General features: G+C 42.8%; 1 protein-coding gene across 3 annotated transcripts in view; it reads right to left on the reverse strand.

Annotated features, from left to right (window-relative positions):
• Nucleotides 1–12,983, reverse strand: part of CAPN13 (calpain 13) — an 86,758-nt gene that overhangs the window by 54,355 nt on the left and 19,420 nt on the right. For all 3 annotated transcript variants that reach the window (XR_014562514.1, XM_083732362.1, XM_083732363.1), the window contains 2 exons: nt 6,101–6,234; nt 276–450 (listed from right to left, as the gene is read on the reverse strand). Coding sequence is in view for 2 of the 3 variants with exons in the window: in XM_083732362.1 (XP_083588488.1) it covers nt 276–450; nt 6,101–6,234 (309 nt within the window). In the remaining variant the exon portion in view is untranslated. The remainder of the gene's footprint in view (nt 1–275; nt 451–6,100; nt 6,235–12,983) is intronic.

The following is a 12,983-nucleotide window of genomic DNA, read 5'->3' on the forward strand; positions in this document are numbered from 1 at the left end:
AACAGAGAAGGCCCGTGAGTCTGTGTCCCCAGCCCTCCTCCAGAACCATAGAAATGGGGGTGAAAATTGAGTGGCACACACTACCTGGCTGCCAGATTTACTTAGCATGGCTGTATGACACTTTGCTTGAGGGGAAAGCATTACATGTCTGGCCATAAACCAACGAAGCAAAGGGATTTTGCATGCAATTTTGAGGGGAAGAGGTGAACGAGACCGATTCTTCCTGCATCTTCTTATATTCCAGTTCCTAGAAAAAAACAAAACTTCTAGCTTACCACTGGAGGAGTGACGCATCCCATGAGGCAACCTGACTTGGCAGCAGCCTTCACTACCTCATACAGATAAGAGGAAGGGCGAGGAAGGTCCAAAGATATCTGGACCCCGCCTGTGAAGTCCACTAAAGCCTCAGAAATGTAGCCCATGTGCAATTTCTGATAGGAACCGTGCAATCTGGAAGAAGAGAGAAGACTTTTAGGTTAGGCCAGTACCAGGTTTAAGAAGGCCCTGTGAAAGGTGTCCTCTAAGACCAACATGCCCCCCTTTTAAGCTTGCCAATGTTTTTTAACATTGGGTGCACAGTGAGGTGAGGAAATGGTCAAGACTGGTCAGAATGCCCATGTATTGGGACCCAGAGGCATTCTGATGGGGAAAAGAAGGTGAGCGGTTGCATACCCTCCAACATTTCTCTGATGACAATAGGGACGCCCCATTCCATAATGATAATTTTACTATTTATACCCCACACACCACACTGGGTTGCCCCAGCCACTCTGGGCAGCTTCCAACATATATAAAGACATAATAAAACATTTTAAAAAGACCTTCCCTATACAGGATTGCCTTCAGACGACTATGGGATTGGATAACTGCATACCCTCCAACATTTCCCCAATGAAAATAGGGGCATCCTACCATACCCTCCAACTTTTCTCCAATGAAAATAGAGATGACCTAAGGACAAGTGGGACATTCTGGGATCAAATTAGAAACTGGGACAGCTTCTCTAAATCACGAACGTCCCTGGAAGATAAGGACACTTGGAGGATCTGATGTTGCAGTCTCAGGTTCACTGCACTAGTTTTTTGTTTTTTTAAGTTTTTAAATGAAAAGAAAATTGGCAGTACTACACCCCCCCCCTCCGGGACCCATTCTTTTCAATCATGCTGGGTGCTTGTGCCAGGCCTGGACAGCTGGGGAGGAAAGAAGGTTATTTCATTTTATTTATTTGTAAGGTCATAAAAGAAAGATTAGGTTTGATGGATAGAGAAGATGAGGCAAGGAGAAGATACATTTTTTACAGGGACATTTCACACCATGTGATTTAAAGGCACAAAGGCATGAGGGAAGGGAGTATACGGCGATGGCTCCCCCCCCAAAAAAAACATTTTTTGTAGCATGTGAATAAGTACATCAGCAAGGTTAGTGAGTGGGGCTGTTTAAAACCGGCTGGAAAAAATATTCCCCATCAGTAAATGAGTTGTAATCTAAAAACTGCAAATGGGAAAAGGACAATTTTGACATTTTCAATTTTTTTATAGGAAAACAGGAATGACAGATAACTGTTTTGTGATGAAGATTTCTGGTTCAAAGCAATATTTATCCTTAAATTGCCAATTTAATGCAGGCGTATTAGAAAACCTGGTTGGCAAAGGGAATATGAAGCTGCCAAAGGGAGCAGCTTGCCTGCAGCTGGTGGAAAGGAAGAAGCGGCAGAATGTGAGAGGGATTCCCTCACACAGGACCACATCCCACAGCTGCAGAAACACTTCAGCTACCAGATCACCATGGGTGTGTCAGTTTGCATTTCTTAGTACATAAAGCATTGATCTGATGTGTAGAGATCTCCTATTCTACTAAATTCAAGAGGGTTCTGGAAGCTTCTGTGTGTGAAAGAAACAAGCAGAAGGTTCATGATGTTTGGGTTATACTTTCAAAGAAGCTGAGTACAGCTGGCTTGAATTGGTTTTCTTATCTCTTCTGTCAAGGTCATGCTGACTATCAAAATAAGGTCAGAAGGAGCCTGGGTTTCACTTTCACTTTCTATCTCTCTTCCTTCTGGTGTAGTGTTCTGTACATAGTATGCTTAGCATTAAGTTGTAGACTTATTATAAGTTATTGTAAGTCTAAGTTAAGTCTGCTGCAACTGGATTTCTTATGGACAGTGCCAATCCTGAATGTATTGGATTTCTGACCATTATGCTCATTTGCCTTCAGTCGCAGTAAAGCTCTGCTGTATGAAATATAATCACCTCTGGTCTGTTTTTGGGGAATCCTGCAATGTGTTTAAGTTTTTTACTCTGCTAACTATACATCTGAGTTCTGCTCTGGATCAATATTGAGTAGAATTAAATGACAGACTGTATATCTGTGGCCACACCAGGACATGTATTACATTCTCAATGGGATCATGGGTATTTGAGCAATTAAGAATGGCTCAAACTATTCTGCACAGAGGCAATATTGGCCCTATGAGCTGGCTCCCATGGAAATCTCAAATTTAGAACCAGTGCTTGAATTTGACATTATCAGAGTTCTAGTCTTGATTTCGGCCTGGCAAAAACACTCAGGGTGCAACGCAGGACCATCAAATTGTAGAGTTGGAAGGGGAACCAAGGGTCATCTAGTCCAACCCCCTGAAGTGCAGTAAACCAATGAGGGGTGTGGCCTGGGGAAAGTCCTGAGGGCCAAACAGAGAGAGACCTGGAGGGCTGCATTTGGCCTCCAGGCGTGAGGTTCCCTATTCCTGCACTGGACTATGTGTAAATCAGGATAGGAACTGACACATCAGTCCATTACTGGTCGCTGTCAATTTCCTATTTGTTCATTTATAAATCCCTTCCATTCTCATTCCATATTACTTTGTGATTATAGCATTTAAACATGCGTGAAAATCCATAATTTAAATGGTATTGAAACAGTTTAAGATGAAATCCATTAGAAATTGTACTGTTTCCTTTTTGAGCCAATAACTGCAAGACTGAGTGGAATTCAAAGGGAAATTATATTCTAATCTGTGATTTTGTCTAGATTTGAGAATTTGGTTGGTTCTCTTATTAAAAATGCAAACTAAACAAAATTATCCTTTATTTGTGAATTAGGATACTAGTTGGCCTGATCTATACTGCCCAGACAAATGTACAAATCAGAACATAGATATCCTTCAGATCTCACACTTAATTGAATTTTGCAATGCTTTAGCATCAAAACGCATATTTTGAGCTAAAATGTGTATAAGACAAAATACATTTACAGATGTATATTTTTTGAGAAAGTACATTAAAACGTGCATTTAAATGAGAATTTTAAAAAAGCAGATAAATGTAGAAACTGGGATGGGACGGATTTATGAATGGACACATAGGAAAGTGACACAGATAATCTGTGATAACTATAAAAAACTGATCTCTTTCTTTCTAACTGTTATAAAATAACAATTCTGAAAAATGGGTACCTGGTCCTATGGTTATATAACACTATTTCATGAAGCATGAAGAAAGATAAAGAAAGCATCATAAAAATGGTTCTAAGATACACTGTGTTTGGGGATACTTTTGTGTTTTGTTCTGCATTTTAATCTTGAATTCATCCCTAGGCAGGCTTTGTACTGAAATTTTGCACACAAACTCCCCATTGCATGCCGTATTCTGAAGCAACCACCCTGGTGGCACATTTGCAATCTTCTAACTTTGAAAACAATTTGCCACTGTTGCAAGGAGATCTGATAGAGATGAGAAAGCATACAAGCAACGTTTGGAATTAAGCACGGCAGATATATGTACAACATGAACACTAATCTCAGATTCCTTTCCCTGTTGTTGTTGTTGTTCAGGTCATTGAGCGTTCATCAGATAGTAACAAGACTGGCTACCAGAAGGCATCTTTCAAGCCTTGTTGCCTTATCTTGGGCTTTTGATTGCGAATGCAAAAAAAGAACAAAAGAACAAAAGAAAGAAAAAGGAAAGGAAAGGAAAAAGACAAATCGGAAGTGACTGTAAATAACAAGAGTACATGGCATTAAAACTCACAGTAAGCACACTATCTGAGTAACACAGAGACTCAGAAAATGAAATCCATGGCTAATTGTATTTTAAAATAATGTTCTCAACCTAGACTGACAAGAAAGGCATTTACAGTATACACAGGGGGAAACCTTGTTGCTGAAAATCTCATAAACAGCATCTCTTGCCATCTTAATGAAATAGTGATCTGGAATGAAAACGCTGCTCAGCAAAGTGGTACCTGAGTCAACTCTTTCTAAAGAATGCTTCGGTCTCTCAAAATCAGCACTTTAAGACCAGCTCATTACCTGACCTTTTGTGCTGCTGCCACACTCCCCGCTTTGTTGTTTTGCAGGGATGGGCTAATTGGAGTTGTAGTCCAAAACCTCCAGAGAGCACCAGAGTTGGCAAAGATAGGAGATGGGGAAGGAATACAGGCATAGATTTCAAGAAAGGGATTAGGTGGTTATATAACCAGAAGAAAAGTTTTTCATCCCCATTCCAGTAACTAAGGCTATAGTCTTACGCTCACATAACCTGAAATTACCGTATTTTTCGCTCTATAACACGCACCTGACCATAACACGCACATCGTTTTTAGAGGAGGAAAACAAGGGAAAAAACATTCTGAATGAAACAGTGGATGTATCATTTTTGGGCTTCATGCTGTGGCCACAGACATGTGATCTGATGGTGAATTTGGGGTGACCCAATGCAAAAATCCTGAGAATTCCTGCGGATTCATGCTTTGTAACCACGTTTTTGCACCATTGCAGCCCCAGGCAACAGTGGGTGCGTGATTTTTTTGGTGCAGGCTGTAGCCATGGACATGCTATGTGATCTGATGGTGAATTTGGGGTGACCCAATGCAAAGATCCTGAGAATCCCTGTGGATCCATGCTTTGTAACCACGTTTTTGCACCATTGCAGCCCCAGGCAACAGTGGGTGTGTGATTTTTTTGGTGCAGGCGGTAGCCATGGACATGCTATGTGATCTGATGGTGAATTTGGGGTGACCCAATGCAAAGATCCTGAGAATCCCTGTGGATCCATGCTTTGTAACCACATTTTTGCACCATTGCAGCCCCAGGCAACAGTGGGTGCGTGATTTGGGGGGGGGCAGGCTGTAGCCATGGACAAGCTATGTGATCTGATGATGAATTTGGGGTAACCCAATGCAAAGATCCTGAGGATCCATGTGAATCTATGCTTTGTAACCACATTTTAAGTGCGGAGCGAAGGAAAAACAAAGAAGGGACATGAGAGGGGTGTGCAGAGAAGCAGCTGGCTAAGAATGCAGGAGAGGGATTTAACGGGAGGGAGGAAAGAAAGGCAAAAGTTTCCCCCCACCCAAGCCAGCCATATCTCTCTCTCTCTCTCTCTCTCTCTCTCTCTCTCTCTTCCTCCCTCCCTCCCTTCCTTCCACCCTCCCTCCCCCTCTCTCCCTCCCCCCCTCTCCCTCCCCCTCCCCCTCTCTCTCTCCCTTCCCCCCTCTCTCCCTCCCCCTCCCCCCTCTCTCTCTCCCTTCCCCCCTCTCTCTCCCTCTCCCCCAGCAGCACAGAGAGGAATTCCCCTCTGCTTGCCTGGAGGGGAGGGGCTTTCCCTGCTCTTTGTTCCGTTTCAGCAAACATAGCAACGAAACAGAGGAGGGTGGGCAGTAAGACCCTGAGGCAGAATGCAGGAAAGCAGCCACTTCCTCTTTTCAGGTTTCGCTTCTCCGTGCAGCGCCGTGATTTGATTTTTTGGCTCCAGGGACCACACATTCGCTCTATAACACGCACAGACATTTCCCCTTCCTTTTTAGGAGAAAAAAACCGCGTGTTATAGAGGGAAAAATACGGTAAACCCCATTGAACTCAATATACATGTAGACCACTAGACTACACCAACAACATGTGGAGCTAACATTTGACTACACCTTCTGCCACTGCAGATATACTTTGCAAGTGTTTGTTACTTATACAAACTACAGAATAGTTGTCTGTGATCCTCCTCAAGCATGGCACATTGGGACAGGTTCCTTTTACCTAAAGCATCCATCGCTGGGAGGTTGCAATCATTAAACAGAACATGAAAGAGAGAAAGGTTCTATGAGTATTTACTTGGCATAGGCTTTTTCAAGCAGTGGCGGCCAGAATTCATTTCTGCTCCGGGGATGAACGGATAAGTATTCTCCATTGAGAAAAGGCAGTCGGTCATCTATCACCACATCCAACCAGTCTCCAAGGTACCAGAACTTGGGGAATGAAACAAAAACAAAAATAGAAGAAGGTTAAGCTTCTTTTATTAAGAAGATGAATTCCTTCTAGGCCAGGTGTGGAGAACCTTTGGTCCCTCAGATGTTGCTGGACTACAACTCTCATCATCCCTGGCCATTCACTATGCTTGCTGAGGCTGATGGGAGTTGTAGTTCAGCAGCACCTAGAGGACCAATGGTTCCCCATACGTTTAATGTTTGATTTTGTTTGTTTGATTTGTATATTTGTTGGAAGACTCCCAGAGTGACTGGGGCAGCCCGTCAGGTGGGCAGGGTATAAGAAATAAATTTATTATTTAATTTTATTATCCTAGAAAAAAGTGTCGTACACTTAAGCTACCCTTATAGCATGCGTGGGGTGTCCACAGCTAGCACTTTCCCAGCACAAGAAAGCTTTCTGACTGAGAACTCTACATGCCAATCCAATAAGTACACAGTAAACTGTGTTCTACTAGACCATTGGTTCTTCCCACTCAATATTGTCTACCTCAGAGGTAGTCAACCTGGTATTCTCCTGATCCTGTGGACTAGCACCTCCATCACCCCTGGTGTTATGTATTGAGTGGTCTGTGTTTGCCTGAGCTTGAGTCTGGAGTACAGATTCTGAGCCCCTGTGTTCTGATTCGATACATGATATCCAACCACAGAACATTTCAGGATTTCGGCCTCTGCCATTGGCCCTTAAACTCTGAGTCATGATTCGCAGCTTGGAAGTTTAGACAGCCAATCACATTGGAAGTAGGAGTGGCCCAGGCCTTCAGAAATGTATATAAGCAGTTGTTTTGCCCCTGCTGTCCAGTTCTCTTAGTTCAGTAAAGGTTCTTGCTGTTATCACTGTGTCTTGCTTTGTGGGAACCCACCTACACTTCACCTACCATTGGCTATGGTGGCTCGGGAGTTGTAATCCATATTTGGAGGCCACATTGTTGGCTACTCCTGGTCTATGGATGGGAAACATTTGGTGCTTGAGATGTTATTGAGCACCCATCAAACACAGTCAGCATGGCCAACATCTGGAGAGTCACAGGTTCTCCATCCCTTGGCAATGACTCTTCACAATCTCAGACAGGGCTCTTTCTCAGCCCTACCTGAAGATTGCAGGACTTGAACATGGGACATTTTCTATGCAAAGCATCCGTTCTGCCACTGAATTGCAACCTTCCTCCATGGGGCCCTTTATGCCCCATGTGCCATTTGCCTCAAATGGTGTGTTATAGCTGCCTCTTTGGATCCAGTTCAGCCTCCACACGAACCACAACCAGCTCAGAAAGTCTGTTTCTCAGCCTCCTACGGACAGAGAAGCAGTTGACAAATTGTGATGTTATTTTCAATACTGGAATGCTTGTTTGAGCTTGTGAAGCTTTGAAAGTGCCATACCATTTTCATCCTTTAAACTGGGGTTTTTTTCCACCTGTCAATAAGCTCTTCTAATTGCAATTAAAATTACTATTTTTGTGGAGCATTTCATTGATTTGTAAGAAGCAATGAAAATTAAAAGGAAAAATGAGCTTAAGGGGACTGTCCCTCTGCCAACTAGGTGGCAGGAGGCAAGGTATTTGAAATTGCCAGATTTCTTTACTCAGATAGATTCAGAATTATGACATCTGTCTGGAAGAATAAAGCACTAATAGAAAGAAAACAAAATGGAAGTATCCCCTTTTTTACTGGTTCTGCAAAACCATGCTTCCTTAGAGACAGAAAGGAGTAAGGTTGCCCCATCTGCTCTGCTGCAAGACCTCTTCCATCAGGTTCCACTTTCCCTCAACTGTCTCATAGCAGGAATAATTCCTACAGGCTGAGGAGAAAGGGGAAGCAGCCTCTCTTAGTCTAAGCCACCTCGTATGTCAGGCTTCGGGAAATTGGCTTCCTCCCCCGTGTCGTGTCAGTAAATAAGCAGATCAAATGAAAGTCTTACCAGTTAGTTTCTTTAATAAACACAGCAAGAGACAAAAGAAAGCGGCTCCCTAGAATGGCGGTGCTCCCAATTAAGGCTCACACACCCTCCCGTCCCTATTAATCTACGTCACTCCTATGTCTTGTAATCTGAGCTTGTACCCTCTACGCTGTCTGTTCTAATGATTTCTGAGCTCTTTGGGGGTGGGAGAAGGGGAATGCTGTCCAGAGACTGTGAATCTGTTAATTCTCTCTCTTCCAGTGTTTCTTCTGCTAGCTGTCCCCCACCCAGTATTTCCTAGCTTCTGCCTTCTGAACTATGCCCCTCTACAAGCCACTGTTTTAAATCTTTACTGTCCTCCTGCTCCTGGGAAGATTCAAGGTCATGGGGAGGGAGCGGCTTCTACCATTCATCTTCAGTGCACTCCTCCTCAGCACAGTCCCTGACATCATAGGGATGTTGTGCATCTGAACTCACGGGTATAATTTACTTAGCTGTAATGTTCCAATAATACACAAGTTCTCAGAGAAGGCTGGAGACAAACTATTTTCACACAATAAGGTCAATTGCCACCCAGTTCTCTGTTGATCTTCCATTGCAATTAACTACTGATTACATATAATTTGCTTTCTGATTTCCTTTGCTTTTTTGAAATTATTGGGGGGGGGACAATATTCCTGTTCAGTTTTTTTTAATAAGAAAAAAGAGAACAAAAGCCCATGAAATATTGATATCTACTGTAAAATAAGATTGCTGTAGCAAGCTATCCTCTATCTGTTGGAAAGGAGTCTGTTGGCCACTTAAGCAGCTGGATAGTACAGGTGCGCTTCTAGCAAATTCATGTGAATGAATTTGCTGAAGTGTTTCAAGAAAGAAAGCAAAGATAGAGTTCGCTGGGGACAAACCAAAAGATCCATTTTTGCAATCATTAGCAGGTTAATGTAGTGTGTCATGCCTTTGCTAACAGCATGGGACAAAATCACCATAGTTGCAGTATCAAGATATAAATTGATGTGTCTGGGATAAATTTGTCACAGTTGTGGCTATAACTTCCAAGGAAAGGAACAAGGGTGAACAGAACATGGCCATGTTTCAACATGACAGGGAAATGAGGAATACTGGGGCAATCCTGTCAGATGCTTCATTCCTTCTTTGCTTAACACCATGCTCCTAAGCAGAGATCATCTGAATAAAATGCAGTTTTGTGAATATTTGCCACAATATCCAACTCATCCTAAAATCATGGTTCTAGTACCGGGCTGTTTCCGAAGTACAAAGAAAAACGGGATTGTAAGCTTCCCAGGGTAGATCATTGGAGTTGCTTTGGTTTTGAATCCACATCTGTTATTAATGTTGATGCTGAGTAATAATTTCCACTCCTTATACTCAGTGTTTTGTAGCATTATCTTCTTTTCCCTTCCTCTGCTCCCTGTTAAAATGTAATTTTGGAGAAAGTGGCCATAGCTCAGTGGTAGTATGTGTAGGTAGTACATGAAGACAAACGGTCACCGATTCAGTGTCCAGTTTCTCCAGGTAGATCTGGATAGGTAAAAGACCCCTGGATGGTTAGGTCCAGTCAAAGGCAACTATAGGGTTGCGACACACATCTCGCTTTCAGGTCGAGGGAGCAGGTGTTTGTCTGCAGACAGCTTTCCGGGTGATGTGGCCAGCATGACTAAACCACCTCTGGCACAATGGAACACCATGATGGAAGCCAGAGCACATAGAAATGCCTTTTATCTGCTTGCACTGGTGTGCTTTCAGACTGCTAGGTTGGCAGGAGCTGGAACAGCAAAGCTACAGGGAACCAGGCAGAGGGCCTTCTCGGTAGTGGCGCCCGCCCTGTGGAACGCCCTTCCAGCAGATGTCAAAGCGATAAACAACTACCTGACATTCAGAAGACATCTTAAGGCAGCCCTGTTCAGGGAAGTTTTTAACGTGTGATATTTTAGTGTATTTTTGGTTTCTATGGAAGCTGCCCTGAGTGGCTGGGGATGCCCAGCCAGATGGGCGGGGTATAAATAATAAATTATTATTATTATTATTATTATTATTATTATTATTATGTTCCTCATTCAAAGCAAGCCGGATTCTGGGTACATGCCTGGAACTCCTGGAATCTCACACCATTGGTGATTGGGGTGGCTTGCAAGAATATAGTTATGGCTGGTGCCACTGGCCAAGGGCCCTGATCTAAGGGGTGCCCACTGCCTGACATACTGCCTAGGGTATCTGATTTAAATGTGGAGTGGGAAACCCTATTGAATAGTAAGAATTCTATTCTTGCCTGTATGCTCTTTTGATTTAATATTCTCAAGAATCATCTACCAAAAATGAGTGGTTGAAGTTTGAAACAAAAGGCAGCATTTGATGTCTCTCCAACGTTCTATACCTCCCAAATTATTTTTTCAGCTTGAAACGGTGATCAAGGTAGCCAAGTTTAAATTTTGCATAACAAGAGCGAGAAAGGTTTTGGATGCAACTTGCATTTATCTGAACCATCAAAGTGAAAGCACAGCTTCAAGCCAGGAAAAACAATCCAATTTGTTTTACCTTTAATCATTGTTGCTGATTGGCAGAGAACAAATGCATGGAGACACTTGGAGTACCATCTTTCCAGGCTCTTTGATGCTGGAGGGCTTTTTTCCCCTTTCGTCAGTCAAAAGCTCATGCCAAACAGCTAGTAGCACGAGGCTGCTGGCCTATTGACTATGAAGGTTTAAGGTTGAAACTGCAATGCACCTTTGTTCAAACACTGCAGAAAGCAGTGGGGCTAAAGTGCAAACAAGAAGGCGTCTTTCAAGAGATTGCAGCCATTTTATCTGGATATTGGAAGATTTCCAAGGATCAAGAGTAAAGTTCACAATAAAGCAGAAATCCCCCTTTTATTTGGTGATTAATTCAAGCTCTCCTGTTTCGCACAAAGGAAAGGAAAACCATGCTGTGAAGCTGTTAGGATCCCTTGAGCTACACAATTTTGTTTAATTTGTTAATTGCAAAACTTGTCACTATCATTCTTTCTTGTTTTTTCAAAAGCACGCCATGTGATCTAATAAAAAGGGTGAACCAATAAAATTGCTACAATTCCACAAAACCCCAGAGGAAGAGGGGTTGAGAATTTGATAGGCTAGGCTTCTTTCAGCTCCTGGCCGGGCATAATGAACTACAAGCAAGAACAATGAAACCAAGCTAAGCAATGGCTTTGCCCCTAAGGCAGGGCTGGGGGAATTCTTTGGTCTAGTGGGCCAGATCTCTCTCCCTCCCCATCCCCAGGTGAGAAGGGCTAGCACAGCAGGGGCGTTTTGTTGACCTTGCTGCCATGTCTCCACCAGGTTGAGTTCCCTGCACCTTACCTCTTTCCCTCTCAGTAACTTGCATCTACACTTAGGGTTGGGAAGCCAGGTGAGCAATGCGACCCCGTCTGCACCTCACTGCCACCCGCCGAAGATACGCATGAAAATACATCAGGTGCTTTATGACTAATCTCTGTGGATGGGGATGTTAAATCAGTGCTTTCCAATTTCTCAAAGTCCTTTGAAGTAATATAGAAATGGCTGGCAATATGACTGAAATAGAAAATAGGCTTTTTTATCTCTTTGTGGGAGGAAATGGTGCATTCTTTACCAAGTTGCATAAAAACTAATTATCAAGCTGTGCTGCTCTAGCAGCAACTTTGAAGAGATAATTTAAGAACATTATGGACAAAGATGTTTGATTCAGGGGTAGGAGTGTTTGGGTTGGTCTTTGTTTGGTTTAGCTTGATCTTCTTGTCAGAAGAAAAGTAGATGCAGGTGTACTGAGTTCCTGATAAGAGGGAAGTGGGAAATATTTTCAAATACCATAATAAATTCTGCTTCTTAATAGGAAGACTGGAATGCTCTTAAATAATGCGTACAAGCTTTTCATGAAGTAATTCCAGAGTCTATTTTCAACCTTTATTGGAGAGAGTAATTCAAAGTCGTGTTGTGCTGAAACCTCTGGTTTCTCAAAAGTTTTTATTTCCTCCCAAGAGAGGCTACTTACTATATGTTAGAAGCTGCCCAGAGTGGCTGGGGCAACCCAGTCAGATGGGCAGGGTACAAATAAAAAAGTTGTTGTGGTTCTGCCTCATTCACAGGGTGCTTTAGAATTTAATAATTATTTTGGTGAGTTCAAGATGGAATGCACCTTATCATTGTGAGGTAGTCAAAGGTGGTGCATCTGTGTGCCTTTTAATTTACATTAAACCAGGTGTGAGGAACTTTGGCCCGCCAAAGGATGCGGAATTACAATTCACACCATCCGTGGCTATTGGTCATGCTGACTGTGGCTGATGGGAGCTGTAGTTCAGCAACATCTGGAGGGCTAAAGGTTCCCACACCTGCACCAAACATTTCTCAACTGCTCTGCAGCCTCCCTGGCTGCTCAGTCTTCCTGATCTGAAAAGACCACCATTACATCATGATGTCTTGCTTTACCTAGCACAGGGTGCCAGATACCAACTGCCTGAGAGTGCTGCACTCACTGATTTTGTTTTTGAAGGAACTCCTTTTGCACCTAAAAAAACACCGATTGTAATAAAAGTAACAAGATTTCACATTAAAGAAATGCAGGAATAACAAATAGCTGTCAGGCACAAAGCAGGCAGACTCTGTTTTCCTGTGCTTACTGGTAAGCCCACCAGGAGAGGTCTTGTTGAATGAAAGAAAAGGGCATTCACTAAAATGCTCAGCCATCTTGAAAGTGGGGAAGGCTCATTTAAAATTCTGCAGCAAGCCTATCAGAACTTCATTGTTGTTGCTCTTTCTCTGATAATTTTCTACTGCAACTTTTCCCTCATTAATTGATGGAGAGT

This window comes from Podarcis gaigeae (genome assembly GCF_964106915.1).
Source record: "Podarcis gaigeae genome assembly, chromosome: 3".
Taxonomy (NCBI): domain Eukaryota; kingdom Metazoa; phylum Chordata; class Lepidosauria; order Squamata; family Lacertidae; genus Podarcis; species Podarcis gaigeae.